A 24,986-nucleotide genomic window follows, 5' to 3' on the forward strand; every position below is an offset into this window, starting at 1 on the left:
TATTCTAGGTCAAAATTACATTACCTCTTTTGGCCTTTCTCTATATTTGCTTTATAAATAAATTGTCCTAAACAAGTTTATCAGAGGAAAATTAGATTGTTCTCTTCATAAATTTGCTTTCTCTCTGTAAATGAGTGCATTAGGAGTTTCTTATGGAGTAATGATTTTCCTACAAAACTTAAACTGCCCAGTACATTGGTCACATTTTCAAGTTCCCTCAAATATAAACCACATACATTTTCATCACCGTATCTGTTCCAGAAACTAGATAGCCCAGAAGGCCTGATTGCAGGAACAGCAGGAAGCTGAGCTGTTAGGATGGATCTTAAGATGGCAGCTGTGACAGATAGCACAAGGCCTGGCACTGTAGATTGACGGATGCTGAAGCAGCACTCCAGGGAGCAAACAGGAGTTTGCCACAGGACACTCGCTCTGTCATCGCATCCTTAAGTGCAGGTCAGGGCTTCACGGCCACATGGAGGGACAAGGAAACCGGAGTCCGACCACCGTGTTTCCGTCAGAACTGAGGACAGTAAAAGAGAATCTGATTGGTCTGCAGGAAGACCTGACCCTTGTCAACTCCTGATAAAGACTTGTGTGCTTAGAATTCTAATTCAGTTATCATTAAAAGTTATCTTAACTCAAAGAAAATTATTTTACAAAGGCTGGAGAAATGGCTCAGCAGGTAAAAGGGCTTGCAGCTTAAACTGACGACCTCAGCTGATCCCCAGAACCCACATAAAGGTGCTGAGAGAGAGCCACAAAACTGACCGTGACCTCTGAGTGCGCGTGCGCACGTGTGCACACACACACACACACACACACATTCTCTCTCTCTCTCTCTCTCTTTCTCTCATAAATAAGTTAAAGTGACTTTTGAAAGTTATTGACTTTTCCTTCTTGGAAATGGGTACACATTTCTGTGGGCAAGCCTCAGGGAGCCCACATTTGTTGCCTGTCTGTGGGGTTGGTTTCTTCTTTTCTGTGGACCTTAATAATCTACTGTCCATTCATTAACAAAAATTAGGGGAAATATACTTGGTGGTTTTTTGTTTTTGGTGTGTGTGATTTCATTTTTGAACCAGCTATCTCACATATAGCTCTGTCTGGCCTGGAACTTGCTTTGTAAAACAAGCGTAGCTTTGAACTCACAGAGATACGGCTGTCCCTGCCTCCCAGTCCTGGGATTAACAGAACTCACCATCAGCTATTAACTAATGTCCTTGCACTCGGGGCTCTACCTGAAAGTTAATTCATAGGGATTTTCCTAGTTTATCAAAATGTTATACACTTGGTCAAACTCCCTCTCTTTCTGTTTTAATCCTGTTAGGACAGTTATTTCCCAAAGGCTAGCGGAATCCATCACCTTACCCTATAGCATTCCCAATGTGCTGTGCAGTGGACAGCCCCACAGCGGCAGTAATAACCTTTGGGCATCATTCTCCAAGTCTGTAACTAGAACAGTATAGTAGCTTACCTTCTGGGTAGTGTGGGCTTCTGGGCTTCTGAGCAGATCACTTCATGGCCTGAGCTGGCACTGGACTTGTTCTCATCAGCCTCCTAAATGCTGCCATAGCCACTCCTGACTTTCCCAATCGCGCCTTTGATCCCAGTACTCGAGAGGGAGAGGCAGGTGGATCTTCCAGGACAGCCACCAGGGCTACGCACACACACACACGCACACGATTCATTACCTACCCAGAATTTCTACTAGATGAGGAGAAATGCAAGCCAAGACAAGAATCAATAGAGGAGATAGTTAACTGACATATTCCATAAGGGAAAAGCATAGCATATTTCATAGTCATAAAAGTAGGAAAAGGTCACTCTGCGTGTGTGTGTGTGTGTGTGTGTGTGCGCGCTCGTGCACGCGTGTCTGTCTGTCTAGGCAAGGTATCTCTGTAGCCTTGACTATCCTGGAACTTCTGCAGACCTCTAGCTCACAAACCCACCTTCCTTTGCCTTCAGAGTGCTGAGATTAAAGACATGCCTAGCCCCCTCACTTTCTGATATTTTTAGTCAATAATCTAATAAATACATTCTTGAACACCTGCAAGAATAGAAGTGCAAGAAGTCTCGTGTAAAATGGAATGTAAGCTTACCTTTTGGGAAGCTCAATTGGGCAGTATTTAGCAGAATGCATACATGAAAGGGATGAGGTGTGTTTAGCTTTGTTGGAGTGTTCAGAGGCCAGGAGAGAGCACCAAATCCCAGAGCTAGAGTTTCAGGCAGTTGTGGGATGCCTGGCCCAGTATTCGGGTGCTCCCTCCGTTCTGCAGGTTTGTGAGAGCAGGCACTCTTAACCTCCTGGGCCATAGCTCCGCCCCAGGAGGAGTTTCCTTAACAAATAAGGCAAAAGGGACACATCTGCCCAGCTAGCCTGTGCAGTGTACAGATGGGTGAGTGTGCCTGTCTGCTCTGATGATCCATAGGACTTTTGCAGACGAAGTTCACGGTGGTGGGGGTGGGGGTGGGGGGCTTAGTTGGGATGGGCATTAGTTACAATTGTTTGTTCTAGTTGACATTTGTGTCTTGGAACTCATTACTTGGTGCACAGACTTTTTCTTTTCATAAAAAGGAATGCTGTGTACATGTGTATATCATAAAGCATCTAATATCTGGGCATGCTGTTAGCGTGCATGAGTGCAGTGTTCTCCCAGCACGCCAAGTCGCTGAACATCACAACAGACAACTACATACATTTCAGTAAATGTTCTCAGCTGTCTCCTCATGTGATAGCAGCAGTCGACTGCCCAGATCATGGGCATATTTATTACCTCACAGAGAAGTAGCTCAGCAGTTAAGAGGGCTTGCTGCTTTTCCAGAAAATCCGAGTTTGGATCCCAAATAAGAAAGAAGCCCGGTACCCCACAAATGCCTGTAACTCCAGCTCCAGGGGACCAAACCATCTCTTCTGCTCTCTGCAGGCACTGCACACACATGGCACACACAGTATGCACATAAATAAAAAGCTGCTTTATTGTTCATCAATCCCTGCTTGCTGTTTTACAGGCATCTAGACCCCACCACCGTTCTCCTGCCTTCTCACCACAGTTCCTTGCCAGCCAGGCCCCTTCTCACATCTCCCTCAGTTCTCCTGCTTCCTCTACTTAAAAAGGCCTTTTTTTTTTTTTAATCCATTGGTGTTTTGCGTACGTATGTGAGTATGTGTGTGTGCATATTGGATTCCCTGGAAATGCCACGTGGGAACTCAGGTCCTCTATTAGAGTAGTAGCCAGGGCTCTTAACAACTGAACTGTGTCGTGTCTTCCCCCCCCCCCCCGCTCCCAACCCCAAAAGGCCTTTTGATTACATGGTGTCTAGTTTCCTATTCATCCAAAGATACTTCATTTTACCACATAATCAAGGGCACTTTGCCACACAAAGGTTTGAGTCATAGGGGTCAATGTCATATGAACATTTTGGGCGAAGATTTATTGTGCATAGCACACTGCAAAGGTGATATTAATATGGAAATTAAAACCACTAATTGAATATATTGTTAAAGTATCTTCATTCTGTTGGCCTCAGCATCCACCTTCAGAAACAATTAAAAGAAAAGTAAATTAAACTCAAATGATAGGGGAAATTACGCTAAGATTAGAAGTAAAATGTAAACTGAAGGCCGTTAGTGCAAGTACCAACCGAGCTCCCTCGGATGCCATCGTCCGACAGCCCTGTGAGCAGTAACGGTGAAGCAACGAGGGAAAACTCAGTGTGCTTACTTGGCTGCTTTTGGGAGAGCAGAAGTCCTGCCTTTCAGCCGAGTCCGGTAGCTTCTTCTCTCTGTCTTTCCCAGTGATCCATCATCCGTGCGTCGACGTCGTCGGCCTGGTTCTCTGGCCTGATTCTCGAGGCTCATTCATGGCTTCACTGTGTGTGTGGTTGATTTGGTTGGTGGTTTGGGGGGCTTGTTGGTTTTGTTTGGTTTTGGTAAGGTCTTACCTTGTAGCCCTGGTTGTCGTGGAATTTGCTGTGTTGACCAGGCCAGCCTAGAACTTGCAGCCAGCCATCTGCCTCTGCCCCTCGAGTACTGGAATCAAAGGTGCGCACCGTCGCCCCACAGACTCCATTGTAGTTCTCTTCTCTCAGCTTTTCCTTGTTTCCTAGAGAAATTGACAGCTTTTCTTTTCTAGATTCCTATGGGAATTTCTAAAGTGAAAAAACCAAAATGTCAAGGGTGTGTCCGCAGCCAAAAGGAACCCAGTCGAGGCCTGGGAATGTGAGGACGCTGGTATAGTGCCAACTGAAGGGCAGGGGCTGAGAAGAGACCTCATGTGAACAGAAGCCCTATGGGAAGAGGAGGGGGAAGCCCAGGTGTCTAGGGTGGGAACTCCCAGAGAATTCCATTACTGGAACATTCTACTCTGTTTATGTATAAGCCTGTGACAATGCCCTTGGTCCCACCTCAGCCGTGGTAAAGCACATAACACAGTTTTGTGTCACTTGTGTCCTGAGCCCTGGACTCTGTGCACACTGTCTTCAAACTGGAGGATCAGTCACAGAGTCCGCAGTGATTTGAAAGGAAGAGAAGGGGCCTCTTGTAATTCATACTTTCTCCGCTGGCAGCCGTACTCTCTTCATTCTCATTATCAGATTGTGGTGAAAAAGTAAAATCTCTTCACAATCTAAAAAAAATCCCAGAAATACAGAAAAGCAGCAAAAACAGTTTTATCATTGAACAAACGTAAGTGCTGGACCGAGTCCCTCGGGCAGCCTGGACTTGAGAGGGCCAAGTTGCCGAGAACTGCAGCCCTGCCTTCCACTCCAATTCTCGACTGAAAGGCAAGGACAGGCTCGGTGTCCTAGTGCCTCGAGCCCTCTGCTTGCGTCTATGGAAGGAGTGAATATGAATAAAAAATCAGTTTGACGTTGTGGCTCCTTATTTCATCCTGTGCCGATAGCAATTGGCTGGAATTACCGTCAGTGGTAACAGCAGTAGCGGCGGTTGGCTTTTTGCAACAAGCCTTTTCTGTGTAGTCCACCATGGCTTTGAATTCCCTGGGTCCACGCTGGTCTTAAACATGAAATTCTACTACCACAGCTTCCATGTGCCATACCCCTAAACTGTATTTCTTCTGTCTTCAGCCGTCTTGTCATGTTCCAACCTAGTTCATCTGAACTTCTGGAAGGTTCAGCAGCTGTCAGTTGCTTTTATTCTAATGAAAAGCAGAATCTGGGTCTTTATGACAGGCAGGCAGGTAGTTACTAGAGCCAGGCTCCTTCCTGCATGAAGAGTCCCATTGTGACAAGAGAGACGGTGGAGCTATGGAGGCAGCCTCTGGCTCTGAGTTACAGGGTTGATAAAAATACACCTCCCAGGGATGGAGATGTAGCATGGGTTCTCTAGGGCAGTGCAGACACGTGACTGCCTGTAGCTGTAGGCGGAGACTGTTGAGGTTCTAGGACCTGCCAGTCAGTGGCTTGGATAAACCCTGCCGGGCTTGTTGTGGGTGTGAAATTGCAAACCTGTTGGATTTTATAATACTTTGGACTTCCATAGGCTAGTCAAACATTTTATTCTGTTCTTACTTTTTACATTTTGCTTATTTTGTGTGAGTGTGCAACACGCTGTATGTGGCTGTCAGGGCATAGCTTGTGAGAGAATGTGTTCTTCCACCTTGTGGGACCTAAGAATTGAACTCTGGTGTAAACGTAAGTTTTTTTTTTTTTTTTTAAGATTTATTTATATGAGTACACTATAGCTGTCTTCAGACGCACCAGAAGAGGGCGTCAGATCTCATTACAGGTAGTTGTGAGCTACCATGTGTTTGCTGGGAATTGAACTCAGTACCTCTGGAAGAGCAGTCAGTGTTCTTAACTGCTGAGCCATCTCTCCAGGCCCATAAACGTAATTTTTATTAGCCTGATATAATTGTCCTCGCTGAGGCTTACTGCCTCCATTTGCTAACCTAGGCCTAGTCCCGGGAGCTTCTAGCCTCTGTACAATTTTATCCAGATCTAGAGTGGTCCAGCCTCGGACACTTCCTGCTGATAAGCTCACCCTTTCTACTTCTTTTTGATATCTGTTGACTGCTTAAACTCAGCTCTTGTGGCTCAAACTCCTCTGCAAGCTGACTGGTTCAATCTGGCTTCTCTCTCAGCCTCTGACTGAGTTGCTCTGCTTGACCTCATACTAACTTTGGCAATGTGATCTAATCTTCTGGCTCCTTCTCGTTTTCTGGTTTGGTCTGTCTTCACCCTGTCTCTGCACAACTGCCCTGACAAACTGCCTCCTTTCTCCTTTTTGCACCCTCCCTCAGATAGCTTCCCTTTCTTCTCTCATGAGAGTCGGGCAGATCCTATTCTGTCAAATCTTTCTCTGATTCATCACTTGTGTGTGCTGCTCAATTAGACATGGGTGCTTCTTTCTACAAAGTAACTTTCCCTTCATTGTTTGGGTGTATACTAAGGGCATCTGTATTCCAGCCAGAGGGATTAAAGGTGTGTGCTAAGGGCACCACAACTAGAAATAGTGCTTTTCAGTAACTAACACAACCTCACAGTGTGATCAGTCTTGCAACATTATAATCTTCAGATACCCCCAGAAGAGGGTGTCAGATCTCATTATGGATGGTTGTGAGCCACCATGTGGTTGCTGGTATTTGAACTCGGGACCTTTGGAAGAGCAGTCAGTGCTCTTAACCTCTGAGCCATCTCTTCAGCCCTGGTCATCTGCTTCTTAAATGGTCTTAATTGAATGGCTCGAATCCTTAGTTTTGTCCCATTAGCATTTTTATGGGTTTTTACTATTTAGTTTAAGTTTAAATTATGTTTTTAAGTTTTTAATTTTAAGTTTCAGTTATGTCTGTCATAGAGAAAAGTTACTTCCCCACCAATAGAATGTTAATATGAACTTTACAGTTTAACAACATTTAGTGGAGTGGATATGTAGGAAATTCAGTAGTTCGGTTTGCACAAGGGGGCTGGAGAGATGGCTCAGCGGTTAAGAGCACTGCTCTTTCAGAGGTCCTGAGTTCAATTCCCAGCAACCACATGGTGACTTACAACCATCTGTAATTAGATCTGATTCCCTCTTCTGGTGTCTGAAGAGAGCGACAGTGTACTCACATACATAAAACAGATCTTTTTTTTTTTTTTTAAAAGTTTGCACAAAAAGACTAGTACAGTAATGATTTAGATTCTTGTTTAAAATTCAGGTAAAAATAACCCAACTGTAACATAAACATGAAATATATATGTAGCTGTTATTTTAAATATTAAAATGAAAATTGGCCAAAATGTCTGTGATATTTCAGGCTAAGATGGCTTCCAGCTGTCTGTTCCAGCACAGCTGGCTACCATAGTATGATCTGCTCCAGTCCACTCTCCGCTCCTTTGAGCGGTTTGCCTCCCAGCTCTTGTCAGACAGTTGAGAAGTTCGTGCTGTGAAATGAAGTTGGTGGTGGGATTTCCTCCCAATTGGTTCTGACGCATTTGGAAGTGGAATTTGGACAAGTTTGGAGACGCTGCAGAATCCTCCAAGCAGTGTTTAGAGAGGGCTGTTTCCATGTTAGCGGAGAAAGTCGGAGCATGGGTGTTCTAGCTTTGGTGAAGGAGGAAAACTGGAGAAAAGTATGGCTTCAAAATGGTTTTACAAGTTTGCACAAGCCCCAAGATGCGGGTCTTATTCAAAGGTTCAGTCTGTTAGAGCAAGTTTCCAGGCGGCTTAGCTGACTAGAGTGAGAACTAGGAGCTAAAGCCATGCTGAATTCCAGAGCTTAGAGATCAAGAGCCAGAGATTGGATCCTCACAGCAAAACCAGAGCCAGGCCTTCTCTGCACTTGAAATGCAGCGGCAGGCAGACGTTTGAAAGCTCAGGGCCAGCCTGATCTACACAGAGAGTTCTAAGCCAACTAGAGGTACATAGTGTGAGCCTGTTTACGGGGTGGAGAGGAAGGAAGCTGACCGAGAAGCCAAATCCTTTCTACTGAGACGATGGGAAGGTGTCACAGGGCGTGCAACGGTTTGCCCGACTCACCTGACGCAATTCAAGACAGTTGTTCGAGTACTTGACGCACCCCGTGGCTCTGACTGATCCTTCGTGGTGTTTCCCACACACCATGCCATGCCAGTGTCTGCTTCAGGTGCTGGGCACAGCTACAGGAAGGATGGAGCTTTGCTCTGGGGATTCCCAGCTAAGTGTCTACGTTGAGTCTCAAAATAGACTTGGAGCTATTGCTGCTTTGGTGATGCGTGGATGGGCTTTCCATGTGTGATGTCCATGCACTGGGAGGTGTATCTGTGGAACGGTGACAGGTAGTGGGCCTGAGGTGCTGGGTATCCTGAGCTTGGTTTGCCGGAGAAGTACCTAGAAGAGGAGGGAAGCGGGGCAGGAGAGATGGCTCAGCAGTTGGGAGCACTGACTGCTCTTCCAAAGGTCCTGAGTTCAATTCCCAGCAACCACCTGGTGGCTCACAACCATCTGTAATGAGATCAGATGCCCTCTTCTGGTGTTTCTGAAGACAGCTACAGTGTACTCATATAAATAAAATAAATCTTTAAAAAAAAACAATAAGAGTAGGGAAGCATGCTGGCGGGTTTTCCTTTGAGGATGTACAAGAGAGAATTACCTATTCCTGATAACATTTGCCCTGTGTGCACCTGACAGTAAGCAGGGGCCATGATGGAACAAAGAGGAACGAAGAGGCAGCCAGGACAGGCACACGCCCTGTGCCCCTGTGCCCTGGGCAGCTGTGCCCCTGTGCCCCTGTGCCCCTGTGCCCTGGGCGGCTGTGCTTTGTGAGAGAAATTTCTTGCTCTCCCTGCCCTCTGTCATAAAGCCCAGACCCAGCACCTGCATGGTGGCTAACAGTCTTTTTTTTTTTTTAACTTGAATTTTGTGGGATCAGGTGCCCTCTTTAGGCCTCCACAGAAACTAGGCACACACAGAGTAATTACAGACATACATGCAGGCAAAACACTCATACATAAAAATGGAAATAGATTTTAAAAAGAGAAAAAGAAAAAAAAAACTAAACACGAACCAAAATAACTCCTCTTTCAAACCATTTTGCTCTGGTATTTGGTCATGTCAGGTGAACTGCCTGACGTGATCCGAGAACTGAAAGGCACAGGTCAGCTATCTGAAGCCAGGATTCCTTCCTCTAAAGACAAGACTTGACTTCACCTGAGAGCTCCTTGGGATGGGGATGTGCCAGGCTTTTTTTTTTACTCTTCGCCAGATCTATGAGAGAGCCACCATTATACAGTCTTTCTTAATGGCTTTTGGGGAAAGTCATTAATCATGAACGGGAGGCCAGGCATGGTGGAGGATAGGTAGGCCCAGGTTACGTCAGCTGTTCAGAAAGGTCAAGGCTAGCTCAGCTGCATCAGACTGCCTCAAGGTAATAACAGTAATAGTGAAGTGTGGATCTAATAACGGTCAACAAATTATGGATTTTTGTTGTTACCCAGCCCTTGATTCCAAACCCAGTGGTTATCTCCTAGGTTTTAAGAAGTTAGGTAATTTTTTTTTTTTTTTTGGTTTTGTTTTGTTTTGCTTTTTGAGGTGATATCTACTATATAGGGTTGATGGCCTAGAAATCACCATGGAGACAGGCTGGCCTCACACAGAGATCTGCCTTCAGAGTGCTGGGACTAGAGCACTATACAACACAGGGCTAAGACAGTTATTGCTGCAACAGTAGCAGCTTGGCTCTAGTCAAGCCAAGATGAGAAGTAAACTAAAGCCACCACTATGCACCCACAAGCCTGTTCTCTGGCTTCCATAGGTACCAGGAAGCCGAGTGTACTGTGCTGCTTTGACCCATTCAGTGTGACACAACATTATAGAGTCTGAAGTCTATGTCTGGTTGTGAGTTAAGTGTGGGAGAGCGCTGGACTTGATGCAGCCTCTGACTTATATTCAAAGCCTCCAGAGCCTTCCAAAAACCCATTGATTAGTTCCTTTATTCCATGGAGTTTTCTGTAGGCATGCCAATGAATTACTTCACGAAAAGAGCTCCGGAGAGGAGAGAGTGGGTTTCCTTTGACCACATCACAGTTTCCAGAAGCATAAAATGATGACGTGCAGGTTGCTTGTGTTTGCTGTTTTCTGTTATTGATTATGTACACCTGTAGAAATGTCTCTCATAGGCAGCAGCTGGGGATCTCCCGGCTCCTAGACTAGGAGCGCCAGCTTTCCCTTGCCATATCCCAGAATATCCCAGTGCAGCTCTTCTCCACAGATCTTCTGCTGCTCAGCCGGGCTTGTTGAGCATCCGCCCCGCAGAGGTCTAGCAGAGCCGCAGCCTGCAATGGTGTTTAAGGTGTAGAGCTACCTTCACCCCAGTTCAGTGTCCTGTGCTCAGTCTGTGTCTCCTCCTCTCTTTGAACTTCTTTTCCTTCATAGCTAATTGCTTCTCACTTCCATTTTGTCCCCATCCCAGCTCATTCAAAATGGACTCCACCCACCAGTCAGGGTAGAAGAGGGCCAGTCCTGAGGTGTATCTCTTACAGGGATGTAAGTTCTTTCTTTCATTCACCTCCCAGCTCCACTGAAGAGATGCTCTCCCTCAGGCAGACCACAGACAGTAGCTGACTGTGGTCCCTGAAGAAAGAAGGATAAAGATAAATTGGCTTGAGGTTTGTGATCACAGATCTATAGTGTTTGTGGCATTTCTGTGATGGTGAATTAATTTTTGAGAGCTTTGAATGTCCCTTCCTTTTCCTTGTCCCCTAAAGAGTTTGTGTGCTAACAGTCTTCTGCTCTGGTCTTGCATATTCTGGTTATGTTTTTGTTACGTGGCCTTCCTTGATTCTCCCGCCCATCTTCCAGCCACTTCTGTCCTATCTGATGGCCACAGGCTGCCTTGTGTAGTGTCCCTATGTGATGGCCACAGGCTGCCTTGTCTAGTGTCCCTCTAACGTTTGCTGCTTACCCTTGACACTTAAACTGTAGATATATCATAGATTTCATATCCACGGATTGACTAATTCTGGGAGATCTGTAAGTCGGATGACTACTTTTAAATCTTTTTGGCTGAGTTCCTCTGCATCACCACCACCACCACCACCAAAAACAAGGCCTTTTTGAACTCAGTCTTCCATTTAAAATTTTGATCCAATGAAATCTACGGAAAAATTAACTTTTGTCAGTTTTCCCCAGTACCATGGAATCCTTGGCCACTGGTGTTGATGTTAACTGAAGGTGGGCATTGGTCCTAACCGCCTGCCCTAGAAAACCTTACAGAGGGCTTTTGGAGCCTGATCCTGAACAAAATCTTGTCTTAGCTAACCTCATGCTTAAACTTCATAGTTGGCCTCAGCAGGGGATTAAGAAGTGTCCCTGGGGCTGCAGAGATGGCTCAGTCAAGAGCATTGAGTGTTCTTCCACACGTCCTGAGTTCAAGTCCCAGCAAGCACATGGTGGCTCACAACCATCTGTAATGGGATCTGATGCCCTCTTCTGGTGTGTCTGAAGACAGCGACAGTGTACTCACATACATAAAATAAGTAAATAAATCTTTTAAAAAAACAAAAGTTTTAAGAAGTGTCCCTGGTTAAGACGACACTGTTGCCTGGTAGGACCAGACCCAGGCTTGGACTTCTCTCCCACACCAGTCTGTGCTGTCCTAGTCTGATGCGCTGGCAACCCCAGGGTTTCCAGTCTGGAAATGCATGTGCAGGTGAATCAGGAGCTCTCAACTCTGAATTTGGGGACTGAGAATGGTGACATAAACCTTTAGTCCCAGCGGTCAGGAGGCAGAGGCAGGTGGATCACTCCGAGTTCAAGGCCAACCCACTCTCCATAGAGTTCCAGGCCAGTCAGTGCTTCGTATTAAGATCTTACGTCAAAAGTCGTCCGCCGAACAAAACTGTAGATTCTGGCTGTTTAGATGAGGGATGCTGTGTCTCTTCTGAGTCACACGCCAGGTTCTTTGTGCCACACTGGAGTAACCAGGCTGCCGGTGCACATCTGAGTTTGCGGCTAGCACACTTACCTTTTTGGCAGTAGCTGGACTGCCAATGAAAGTGTTCCCATGGCTTTCGTTTGACTCCTGGCTGCAGGCGAATTTCTGTGCTGCTGGGCTAGAATGCAAAGATGTTTTAGATCTACTAATCCCCAGCAGGAGTGCAGAGGTAAGTAAAAGGACTGGTCTTGTATTTCAGTGCAAACAGCTACCACTGCGCCAAAGTCCTGGAAGAAAACAAAAGAGCAGACCCGAACCCCAGATGAAGTGTTAGAAGCAGAGGCAGAGGTGAGTGACCGTCTCTCCTGAGACACCTTTCTTAAGTAACATTTTCCATTCCGATCTTGGTCTGTCAAGCACAGACTATGTCTACGGGTTTTGTTTGTTTGGTGTTTTATTTTCCTGAATAATTGTTGCTCCTCTTTCCAAATACCTCTTCTAGATAGTCAATGTGTGTAGTTAATTCTACCTACTTGAAAGTGTGTGTGTGTAGGGGGGTTATTTTTGGCTTTATTTGTTATGTGATATTTCTATATTGGTATGGATTTATGTATCCAGTTATATGCATGTGCATTGGGTGTGTATAAACCGGAGGTCAATGTTGTGTGTCTTCCTCTGTCATTGTCAACTATAATTTTGAGACCATCATCACTAGTTGCTAACCCTGGAGATTAGCTAGTATGTTGGTTGGTGAACTCTAGGGATATGCCTGGCTCCTTCTTGAGTTCTGGGGACCCAAAGTCAAGTAGTTCTTTACATCTTGCACGTAGTCATACACTTTACCAACAGGCTACACTCAGTCCCTTAGCTCCCACTTTCTTATACTTTCCTGAAAGTACGATAAAAATGACATTAAAATAGAGCTATTATTTTGGGCATGCTGTACTTTGCTAATGGGTAAAGGAAAAGGATTGCTTACAACTTGGGCCTGAACTGGGAAGAGAAAGTCTCAGCCTTGGAGAATTTTTCAGTTCTCCATTGAGGCAGTTTTATTTATTTGTGTTTGTGTGACTGCACTTATGCCGTGGCTCATGTGTCAAAAAACATCCCGTGGAGTCATTTCTTCCCTTCTGCCTTCATGTGGATCCTGGGGATCCAGCTCACCCCATCAGCTTTCAAGGTAAACATTATCTAGTGAGCCATGCTGCCTACGGCAGATTTGAAATCAGTTTCTGATGAGCTCTTTCGAGCTAATAAAAACTTGTGTGTTGTTCACTTGTCTAACAGTATCTTTTGTTGCTTCCTCTGTCACGTCATTTTCCTTCCATGATGCTCTGTTGATGTCACAGTAGTTGCCTAGCAACCACTAAAGAGGTGTGTGAGTGTGACTTCATTGTGCTTCTGAGGGACAAGATTTAGCACTAAGTTTGAGAGGTGCACGTAGTCGGTGCCTACCTTGAAGCTTGACAAGAAGATGATGTTCCTACAGAGAATAAGATGCTTCCTAGAGGCAGGGGAGTCGCACACAGTCCGGGTATGGCTCGCTCTTCACAAGTAGATCCTGTTGAGACTCGGCTGGGTTTGCTCCATTCACTTTAGTTTCCTTGTTGTCTTTTGTGCTCTGACCCCATTTCTCAGAGAATACTGAATGGATGGAGCACCCACCATTCCTGTGCCCTTCCTTAGTGTGGAGGTCTCCAGACCTGATCATTTCAGGTTGGGATAGTACATACTTGAAGTCTGTTGTTCCTCCCACAACTCCTCAGGCCTGGCACAGGAGGCCTGTCTGTGGGGGAAGTGTGGCTGTGTCCCAGTAACCTTATTGATGGCCACTGACATTTGAATTTGCATATAAAAAACCACATATCTTTATTGTTTATTATTTATTTTGGTTTTTCAGTTATTGCAAGGATAAAAATTATCCTTAACTCGTCCAATTCATGAAAGCAGTTGGTAAAGCAGGACCCTGCCCTTTTTTTGCTGTAACCCTGTTGTAGCATCATGAGGCTGTGAGAGATGATGAGATTCCATGTGAAGCAGCCACTGCCCTACGTACCACACATTGTATAAAAAGCTTACGTAGCAAGGCCAGGAAGGTGGCCACATGAGTCGGGGTGGCTGCTCCTCACAGCACCTACACAAGGCCCCTAGCACCCACAGTGGGCGGTTCTTAGCCACCTAGAACTTCGGTCCTAGGGGATCTGCTGACGTCTGGCCTCCGTGGGCACTGCACTAATGTGAAAATGTGCACACATAAATGATATATTTTTACAATACTTAAACTATTTTCTCTTTTTTATGTAGTCTTCACTCAGAATTCTTAGTTCTGAGCCTTCCCTACAATAATGCTCATTAGCACAGTTTATTGAATACTAGATACTTTTGCCCTAATTTCCACTATGGTCTCTTTCCTACTTTATTTTCTCAGCCTTTAAAAATAATGCAATTTGGGCACATCAGTGGTCAAGTGTGCCTTTAATCCCAACACTCAGGAGGCAGAGGCTAGTGGGTCTCTGAGTTTGAGCCAGCCTAATCTACAGAGGCACTTCCAGGACAGCCAGGGCTCTACATAGAATTCCTGTCTTGAAAAACGATGGATGGATGGATGGATGGATGGATGGATGGATGGATGGATGGACGGACGGACGGACGGACGGACGGACGGACGGACAGACAGACAGACAGACAGATAATGTTCAGTCCTTTTCGTCAGTCGCTGGATACCCGCTTTTCATTCTGACTTTTCTGTGATTGGTAGGGAGTATTAATAATAGTGTTATAAATAATATTAGTGACAGTGTTATAATGTATTCTTTTTTAAAGTTTTTTATGATTCATTTATGTGCATTGGTGTTTTGCCTACATGTGTGTCTGTGTAAGGGTGCGAAAACCCGGAGAGCTGAAGTTGCAGACAGTTGTGAGCTGCCATGAGGATGCTGGGAATTGAATCTGGTCCTCTGGAAGAGCAGCCTTTCCTCCCTTCCACCCCATCCTCCACCCTCCCGAGTTTCTTTTATAGCCCTGGCTATCTATCCTAGAACTCACTTTGTGGACCAGGCTAGCCTTGAACTCATAGAGATCTGTCTGCCTGCCTCTGCCTCCCGAGTGCTGGGATTAAGAGGATGCACCGTCTCTGCCCGGCCCATAATGCTGTTATTTTGTCTGGTTTATTTTTTCTCTCTCCCTTTCTTAGGGGTAGCCCTGGCTGCCCTGGAATTCTCTCTGTCAACCATGCTGGCTTTGACTGCGCAGTGATGCAGCTCAGCCCTGCTGCATCCGATTTGGGAATAAACGGTTGAGTTAGCACTGTTCGTAGACTTCATGAACTCCGTTTTGCTTGTTGAGTTTTTATTGGGTTGAGTCTTGTGGCATTCTGTGGCTCTCCTCAGTGATTCTGTGTGGCTATGCTCCCCACAGGCACCCTGTGCTTCCTAGTGTCACCTTTCTTTCTTTCCCTGTTGGTTCCCTGCTGCTGGTTTTAGGAAATGGCTTCACCCCCACATTTTGCAAGGTCTGAAGGAAGGATTTTAAGAACTGTGATGCGCTTATTTAGCTCTTTAGTGCTGTAGGGGCTTTGGCTCTTCTGGGTGTCCTGAGGTACCATGGTCCTTCCTGCTGAAATCTGTGAAGTCAAGAAAAACTGTCCTCACCCATCTGCTCTGAATAGAAAAGCGCACGTCCAGTCCTTGTCAGTTTACTCAGAGCATCCTGGATGCTGGGTCCAGGAACCGCAGGCCAGCCTCTCAGCGGCCTTACCCAGTCTTCTTTTACCAAACGTTGAAAGCAGCCTACTTTTCTTTAATATATATACATATATTATATATTTATATTTCTAGGCTTTATTCTTGGAATTTGATGTCAGCATTTGAAGGTTTTGCTTGCCTTTTTTATTTTATTTTATTTCTTTAAATTTGAGACGATGTCTCATGTATCCCAGGCTAGTCCTCAAGTGGCTATACATGCTTATCTGCTACTGATTTTAGAAAATTTGCTATGTAGCCTCGGATGGCCTTGAATTTCGTGTGTGTGTGTTGTATACACATACAAGGGTCATTCAGTAGGGTTTGGTTCTTTTCTTCTCCTGCCTTGTCATCTGGAGAGCAAATCAGGTTTTGCAATAAGTACTTACCTTTGCTCATGGCCACACCCTGCCTGTCTGCTGTGTCAGCTTTTACTTTGTTGCGTTGGCCCTCGGCTTGTATAGAAGCAGATTGCATGTGACCAGTCTGTCTAGCCCAGACTCAAACTTCTAACCCTTCTGCTCCCTCCTCCCTCAGGCTGAAATTTTTGGCCTGAGTGGTTTCTTTGATTAAATATTAGGGGATTTTTCCATCTTTCTTCCTCTTATATGTCGCTTAGAATTAAACCCAAAGCTTGGTCATAGGATGACCACCTGTTAGCTCTATAACGGTTGCCTTGTTTTTCTTTTTTGATAGCTTGTGTGTGTGTGTGTGTGTGTGTGTGTGTGTGTGCACTAGGATCATAATAGGTTTAGGTCTCTGGATTGCGCGTATCTACTTGTAAGACTTTAAAATTTGTGTCTTGTTATCTGATGTATTGTAGGAACACATTGCTCGTATTTTTACATGTTAAAGAAGACATGTTTGAGATTACAAAACTGTGTCATAAATGGGGTAAGGTAAAGCTTGCTATGTGCAGGACAGACTTCGCACAAGACTGTAGCGTGGTGTTCTGCTGCATTCGCGCACTCTGTCTCACCTGATCCACATTAAAGCTCGAGTGCCGTGGATGTCCCATGGGTGCTGGTTGGGTAGGCTCGTCTTCAGAGTGTCCCCTCAGCAGACACGCTTTATTCACAGAGAACCCAGATGCACACCCAGGCCTTCAACATCCCACATAGCTAGAGGTGATTCCGTGTCTCCAAGAGACAGTGCTGTGAGGAGCTTTTTTGTAAGTGATTTATGTGTGTTTCTCATACACGGTCATGGTTTCAGTCAAGTTAATAGATTAATGCAAAGAGGAACTGTGGTCTCCTTGTAAAGTAGAACATGATTATCATCGTAAGACTTTTAATTCTTTAATTCCCCGAAACTCTGTTTCAAAGCTGGAGGCCTGCAGGCCTCTGTAGTCGAGCGCCTCTTGCTTGCTGACCAGCTGTGTGGCACGGTCATGATGGCCCAGGGTTCTGAGCAGGACTACACACTCACTTCTTGGCCATCTTCTTTCAAGACTAGCTGTCCTTTGCTGCGTGTACATAGTAGCGTGAGGTAGATGGATCCATGAGTTCCAGCCTGGTCTACACAGTTGAGTTCTAGGGCAGCCGGGATTACACAAAGAAACCCTGAAAGACAGAGCAGTGTTTTCATGCTAACCTTGGCTACATTGAGACTCCATTCGTCACAGGTGAGTGCCTTCCAGTAGCTGTCTGAACCCTGTGTCACGTGGCAGGCGGGGAGATGATTTAAAACTTGTTGTTCTCGTGCCATGTGCTGAGTGCAGACGCTGTCATCTTGAGTGGCATGCTTTGAGTGTATATTGCATACAGTATACAATATTTATGTTGTAATGGGAGGTCCATCTTTCCTTGCACTCTAGCCTAAAGCCGAAGAAGAGCTTGCAGTTGACAGTGTCCTTGAGCCTGAGCAAGAGAAGATGAGCCAAGGGTTTCCGTCTGAGAGAGACCCCTCTGCCCTGAAGAGAGGGAAAGCTGAGGAAGGAAACGGAGAAGAGGCTGAGCCTGTGCGAAATGGCGCTGAGAGTGCTTCTGAGGGGGAAGGGGGAGATGGCAACTCAGGCTCTGCTGACAGCTCTGCTGATGGGCTCACCTTCCCGTTTAAAGCAGGTAAGCGAGCTGTCCCTGGCTTCCCGTGTCCCTTCTCTGTTTCCTGTGGGGTCTTAACGAAATTCTTCACAGAGAAACCCTGACCTTATGGCAGGAGCTTCCCAGAAGGTAAGGACTACAGGACAGATGGGTTAACCCAAGGTGGGCTTGCTGTCTAATATATCTAGAGTCCTCGCAAAACCTTCACTGCCCTAGCACAGCAGCCAATAGGAATCTGCAGAGCAGGTTGTTAGAATTCAGGGTTTGCAACTCCATAGGAAGAACAACAATGTCAACCGACCAGAGCCACCACCACCCACAGCTGACAGGTACTAAACCGCCAACCAAAGAGTACACATGGAGGGACCCATGGCTCTAGCCACATCTGTAGCAGAGGATGGCCTTGTCGGGCACAGTGGGAGAAGAGGCCCTTGGTCCTCTGAAGGCTCGATGCCCCAGTTTAGGGGAATGCCAGGGCGGGAGGCGGAGTGGGTGGGTGGGTGGGGGAACACCCTCATGGGATAGGGGCTTTTGGAGGGGGTGTCTGGAAAATGAAATAACATTTGAAATGTAAATAAAGAAAATATGGAATTAAAAAGTCAAAAGGAAAAAGAAAGAATTCAGTAAGACAAGTCTGTTGTCTTCACATTGGTCTACAGGGGTGTTGGAGTTGCAACCAGCGACCTGAAGACTGGCTACCCCTTGCTCTGGATTCAGGGGTTTTGTCTTTCCCCTGACTGAACATGTGTAAGGACCAGCAGCTAGCGTGGGTGTGCCTCACAGTGAGGAGTTACGCAGGATTAGTGAGATCAGAGGGTTGCATAGCTAAGACACCACGGATGCCTTCGCTCCCTGACCTAGTGGGACGTAGCTCTGTCTCCAGCACTTCAGAACCCAAATCACGGACTGGTGGTTCTGCAAGCCATGATTGCTATGGGCTGCCATGGAGGGCCATGCTGTCAGTATGTCCAGCTGTGACTCCTTGGATATGCTCTTTGAGCTCAGTGGAAAGTGTTTTTCCTGTACCAGTAGGAAGTAATGTTCATCAGGCAGACTCTGAGCGTAAAAGCGCCAGGCTGGGGATAATCCAGGCCAGGAGGCTTCAAACCTGTGAGTTAGTTCCATTTGGGGGCTGTTAAATTACAGAGCATTGAGCAGTAGTACCCTGCTTAAAGAATAGCAATGAAACACCATTTCTATGATTTCCTGTAGGAAGAGAGGTGTAGCCCTGAGTCTTCTATCAGAAGTCATTGTCTCCCTGTGTGGCCCAGCGTGTCAGTTCCCCTGCCTCAACCTACAGAGGAACTGTTACAGGCAATTTCATAACTGTATACAATTCACCCTGATCCATCCTGTCGCTGCCTGAATCCTCTCTGAAATGTTTTTGTAGTCAGGAATATTGGGGAACCCCTGACCTATACTTCCCACATTGAATTACTAATTTTTTAAATTTTGGTTTAATTTCAAATGCTGTTCTTCTGAGCTGTGTCACAGCCCTGTTTGACTTTTCAACAAAACCCACTCTGTACCCCAGGCTGACCTTGCCCTGAAATCCTGTGCCTCAGCCTCCAGAAGACCTGGGATTCCACATGTGTGCCACTGGGCCTGGCCTGTCGTGTAAGCACCGCTACCCGCACTTGATGGGCTTGTCTAAGTCATAGTGTTGCCTTCTTATTGCACATCGACTGTAGCAACTGTTAAGCAAAACAGTCTTGTATAGAAACTTCTTTTTTACACAGTAGGACCAGTGTCTCCCAGCAGATCACTAAACGCTGGTAGTGACCGCCAGCCTTTTCTTCATAATTGTGATGACAGTGCTGTCATTCATTGCCAAGTGACAGGGTCCAGCTATCTAGTGGCCATCTGATTTCCTTTGACCTTGTAATCCTTGTGTAGCAGTAACATCGGGAAAGGGATAGTTTAAATCCTAAACCCCAATAAGTTATCTACTTTCTAACAAATATGTATGACAGGGTTGGTTTGAGAACATCTTCATAATATTAAGAGAGTTTCTTGGGGTAGAAACCCTAAGAACACAGGGTCCAGCCTGCTACCAGGACATGATTGGGGCTACGAATTTCACATATAAATTTTCTGTAATGAAAGTATGGCTAGGGTGTCTTGAGAAATGGCTTTGCCCTTAAAAGCACATACTAACCATGCAGTAGACTAGAGTCTGGTTCCCAGTCTCCCTCTCAAACAGCTTACAAGTGCCTATAAGTCTGGCTCCAGGGATCCATGCACTCCGGGCCTCTGCAGCCACTGCTCTCAGTACATAGCTGAGGAGCTGGAGAGGTGGCTCAGTGGTTGGGAGCACTGGTTGTTCTTCCAGAGGCACTGAGTTCAATATCTAGCAACCACATGGTGGCTCACAACCATCTGTAATGAGATCTGGCGCCCTCTTCTGGCATGGATGTGTACACGCAGCTAGAGCACTGAAACATAAAATAAATAAGGTTTTTGGTTTTTTTTTTTTAAGCTAACATTTTTAAAAATAGAAGTGGGGTTAAATAGTTGATAGAACACAAACAGAGGCAAGCCAGATTCTTGTGGCAAAATACTAGTTCAAAATTTGTAATAAAAATAGGAGCTAAGGCCACCCTGGTGGTCCGCACTCTGACCCTAGTGCTCTGAAGCTGAGCTCCATAGTAAAATCCTGTTTCCAAAACGTAAGGCCACAGGTCAGGCTTCCTCTCTAGGATCCACTTAGTCTCTTCAAATTAGACTGAAGGCAGAGACGAAAGTCCTCTATCTAGCTGACTAGACTTTCATTGTCTGAAAAAAACTATTTTTTATTACTTTTGGTTTTTTTCTTTAAAGTAGCATTTCCCTATGAACAACCATGTGGCTAACTTTGTTTCCCCTGAAGCTAAAATCTTGTCTGGTTTCTTATTTCTGCAGCCTTCCTGGCTTGACAGTCCTATGTCCTTGAGAGCCTGGATGGCGGGGTGGTGATGGATCCCAGCGGTAGGGAGGCAGAGGCAGGAGGATCTCTGTGTGGCCAAGGCCAACCTTGTCTACAGAGCTCATTCCAGGACACCCAAAGCTACACAGAGAAACTCTGTCTTGAAAAACAAACAAAAGTGAGCCTGGCCACAGGCTCTGAGGAGGGTGGGGAGACAGTGCTGCCTCCACCTTCCTTCCAGTCATTATATGTAGACGTTTGGAATCTATTCTTTATCAGCTGTCAGGATGCCTGTGCTAACTTTGATGCAGGGGCCTCACCTGGCCTTAGGGAAATGAGCTGAGGTCAGGCACTGTATTGAATGAAGGCCAGTAGCTGGTGATCTCTGGCCTTATAGCTTTCTCTGACTGAACTGGATGCTGTTAGCTTCTGGAGATGTGACACTCTAGCTTATTCTGTGGCTGAAAACCACTGGCCTTGGAGATTAACACATGCTGTATAGCAGACAGCTCGCCAAGAGCCCTATTGCAGACCAGGCTAGTTAACTCCTTGTGAACCAGAGAGGAAAGAGAGTCACACAGGAAACCCACCCATTGGATGAAGCAGAAATGGCTACATCACTACAATTGGATGGGTGCATGGATGTGTAGATGGATTGATGGCTCAGAGCCCCCCAAGCCAAACCATCATCTGTATTTCTTTTCTCTAGCCTTCTTATAGGTAAAAGTTCTTAGAAAATTACCTTATGGATAAAATGTTACACAAAATGGGAGTTCCGAAAGGATGTTGACATTAAGTTCAGAGCCGTGTTTCATTCTATATGCTTGTTATAAGTTCAGAGCAACATTTCCACATGGCCTTGTCTTAACCATAGTACACACCTGTAGCTTCATCTTTAGACCTCATACTCTTCCCTTAACACAAACTTCATGCTTTTCCTTGAACACAAAGTTATCACAGGGACTGAAGAGATGGCTCAGCAGTTAAGAGCACTGACTGCTCTTCTGAAGGTCCTGAGTTCAAATCCCACCAACCACATGGTGGCTCACAAGCACCCATAATGAGATATGATGCCCTCTTCTGGGGTATCTGAACACAGCTACAGTAAGCAGGCCAAAGTGAGTGGGGCAGAGCTAGCAGGACTGGAGCAAGAGCTGGAGAGATGGCTCAGTGGGTAAGAGCACTGACTGCTCTTCCAGAGGTCCTGAGTTCAAATCCGAGCAACCACACAGCGGCTCACAACCATCTGTAATGAGATCAGTGCCCTCTTTCGGTGTAACTGAAAACAGCTACAGTGTACTTCTAATAAATAAATAGATCTTTAAAAAAAAAAAACATGAAAAAAACAAAGTTATCCCAAGGCTAGTCTCCTTTTATTAGAATATGAGTGCTCATTTTATTTCTTAATATACAGCCCTTACTTAATGTTATGAGCAGTGGGCAATTCTGTGCTTGATTATACCTTTGTTACATCTTTTTAGCAAAACAACTAAAACCAAGATTGTTTGAATCAAATTGAGAATTCTATAAAATTATTAATTCATCTAAACTGAATTAATTCATGAAAGTTCCTCTTTATATTAATCTGCAGGAAGTCTATTTAATAGGGTGGGCTAATGCCCAGGGATTATTATATTATTTTAGTAATGACAGGAAAGGCATATTAGCTACAAGAAGCAATCCTGAGAAGTCTCTTTGGGACCTTGCCTCATAGAGCTTACCCATTGCAGACAATGCAAAAACAGTGGATCACCTCAGGGAAGGCCACTATTAGATTAGCCTTAGCCTATCCTAGATTGCTCCGGACACTTTGAGTTCCCTTCTTTGTTTCCTTGAAGAGGTAAAGTAAATGTTGAGGCAGGTTTGGGCAAATGGTTTCTGCTCATGCTGTTCTTTTAGAGTCCTGGAAGCCTGCAGATACAGAAGGCAAGAAGCAGTATGACCGGGAGTTCCTACTGGACATCCAGTTTATGCCCGCCTGTATCCAAAAACCAGAAGGCCTGCCTCCCATCAGCGACGTGGTCCTTGACAAGGTAAGCCGTGTGATCTGAGTGTTGAGTACAGACAGGTGCAGTGCAGGCAGCTCTTAGGAACTGTCAGATCACAGGCATTAAAAAATGTAATGCTTAAGAACTGGCTGGGCCCAGAATGTTGTCTTTTTTAGATTATTAGAAGTTCTTTCTTTTAGATCTTATTTCATTATGTATGAGGGTTTTGCTTGCGTGTATAAATACAGTGTCCAAGGAGGTCAGAAATGGGTGTCACATCCCCTGGAACTGGAGTTGAAGATAGTTGAGCCATCATGTTGATGCCAGGCACTGAAATCCCTGGTGCCCTCCAAGAATAAGTTAACCTTCTTGCCCAGCCTGCTCTTTAGCCCTGGGTGATGATTTTTAAAATTTATTAGTATACGTGTCTCTTGGGGCTCTCTTCTGACTCAGTGAGCTTGCTGTGAGTTGGAGGAAGCAAGGCTACTTTCACAGAGCATCCCTGGCTCTGAACATAGGGAGTTAGAGCAGCAGCCAGGAGTATTGGGAACCAGAGCGGGAGGTTAGATGATGAGACTTAGTAGCAGACAACATAATTCAGATATTGTTTATCTCAAAACTTTCCCAGTAGTTATTCAAGTCCCAAAAGTGATTTTTAAAGTCCCCAGTCCCAGGCGGTGGTGGCACACGCCTTTAATCCCAGCACTTGGGAGGCAGAGGCAGGAGGATTTCTGAGTTTGAGGCCAGCCTGGTCTACAAAGTGAGTTCCAGGACAGCCAGGGCTATACAGAGAAACCCTGTCTCGAAAAACTGAAAGAAAGAGGGGGGGGGAAGGAAGGAAGGAAAAGGAAAGGAAAGAAAGGAAGGAAGGAAGGAAGGAAAAAGGGAGAGAGAAAGAGAGAAAGAGAAAGGGGGAAAGGGGGTAGAAAAGGACAGGAAAAAGGAAAGAAAGGAAAAGAAAGAGAAGTCCCCAGTCCTTTGCATAGACTTAAAGCCTTCTCTTTTGAGGTTTTTTTTGTTTTGTTTTGTTTTTTGTTTTTTCGAGACAGGGTTTCTCTGTGTTCCCTGGCTGTTCTGGAACTCACTTTGTAGACCAGGCTGGCCTTGAACTCAGAAATCCACCTGCCTCTGCCTCCCGAGTGCTGGGATTAAAGGCATGTGCCACCATGTCCGGCGGGTCTCTTTTGAGTTTTTAATGCGTATTTATTACTTTATGTGTATGGATCTTTGCCAGCATGTATGTCTGTGTATCACATATGAGCCTAGTGTCCATAGAGGCAGGAAGGGGCTGTCAGATCCCCTAGGACTGGAGTCACATATATGCTGAGTTGCCATGTAGATAATGGAACCTCAAGTCCTCTTCAAGAGCAGCAAGTGCTCTTGATCACCGAACCATCCCTCTGTCCCCATCATCCTTCCTCTTTACAGTTGGTTTATATGGTGCACAATAAAAGTTAGTGCAGTACGGGCTTGTTTATTATGTAGTGAGTGCATAGGGGAATGGGGCTGGGTGGTGGTTAAAGTACTTACTGCACAGGCCTAATCATTCCTGGCGGCCACTCACATCCAGCAGCTCCGGGGCTAGTTTCCCCAGTGAGAATCAGTGCTTACCTCATCAGCTCACCACATCAGTGGCAATGAATGCACTGGCACACGTGTGCGTCAAGCTCTTCTCTGCTTCTTCATGCAGATCAACCAGCCCAGATTGTCAATGCGGACCCTGGATCCTCGCATTTTGCCTCGAGGACCTGACTTCACCCCAGCCTTTGCAGACTTTCCAAGGCAAACGCCTGGTGGAAGAGGTGTGCCTGTAAGTACCAGTTCCCTACCACAGCCCAGTCAGTCAGGAAGCTGCGGTTAAGATACTGTGTCTAAGCACGAGGAGCGGCTTCTCTATGCTGAGTCCTGTGATGAAGAAGTAGAAGAGGCAAACACTGTCCTCCGTGCTCATACCCATGGGAGTGTTACAGCAAAGGGATGAGCACTGTCTGACCACAGCGGCTTGGTCTGCTCTGTGTTAACCGTCTCCGTTGAAGTTGACCGGCACATTCTTTTGCTATAGAACCAGTCTTGGGTAGTGTTCTGGGATGTCATGGTATCCTAGAGATTCCAGTGGCTTTCAGCTAATCCTCTCTTTGTTTCTACAGATTTACAAAGTGCAAAGCGGGCATGGATTGCCAATTCTGGAACTAAGCCCAGCCCCGGGCTGCCCTCCATAAGTGGTGTCTCTCTCACCCTTGACTTGCTTACCTGTAGGGAAGGGCTGCATCTTTTTTATGTCTGTGTTGATGTCGTCTTTGGCTTGCTCTTATTTACTATAGGCCATGAAGTCAAAATACAAGCAAATGGCGTCTCCAGAAGTGTAGTGTTAGTAACTTACTTGTGGGTTGTCAGACACACAGAGTGGCATCGCCACTCACCAGAGGGTCTGCACTGGGTACCTGACACACTGTGTC

The 24,986-nt window shown here is 45.7% G+C and overlaps 1 protein-coding gene and 1 long non-coding RNA gene across 55 annotated transcripts in view; one reads left to right on the forward strand and one right to left on the reverse strand.

Annotated features, from left to right (window-relative positions):
* Eif4g3 (eukaryotic translation initiation factor 4 gamma, 3) overlaps positions 1-24,986 on the forward strand; it is a 215,308-nt gene that overhangs the window by 142,392 nt on the left and 47,930 nt on the right. For all 54 annotated transcript variants that reach the window (XM_017320161.2, XM_006538775.4, XM_006538770.4 and 51 more), the window contains 4 exons: positions 12,115-12,203; positions 17,412-17,658; positions 22,442-22,575; positions 24,221-24,340. In XM_017320161.2, the coding sequence (XP_017175650.1) occupies positions 12,115-12,203; positions 17,412-17,658; positions 22,442-22,575; positions 24,221-24,340 (590 nt within the window). The remainder of the gene's footprint in view (positions 1-12,114; positions 12,204-17,411; positions 17,659-22,441; positions 22,576-24,220; positions 24,341-24,986) is intronic.
* Positions 3,410-4,348, reverse strand: 1700095J12Rik (RIKEN cDNA 1700095J12 gene). Its single transcript, NR_126429.1, has 2 exons — positions 3,726-4,348; positions 3,410-3,538 (listed from the first exon to the last, which is right to left on the reverse strand). It is a non-coding gene; the product is annotated as an RIKEN cDNA 1700095J12 gene (long non-coding RNA).

The sequence above is a fragment of the Mus musculus genome, chromosome 4, assembly GCF_000001635.26.
Source record: "Mus musculus strain C57BL/6J chromosome 4, GRCm38.p6 C57BL/6J".
In the NCBI taxonomy this organism is placed as follows: Eukaryota; Metazoa; Chordata; class Mammalia; order Rodentia; family Muridae; genus Mus; species Mus musculus.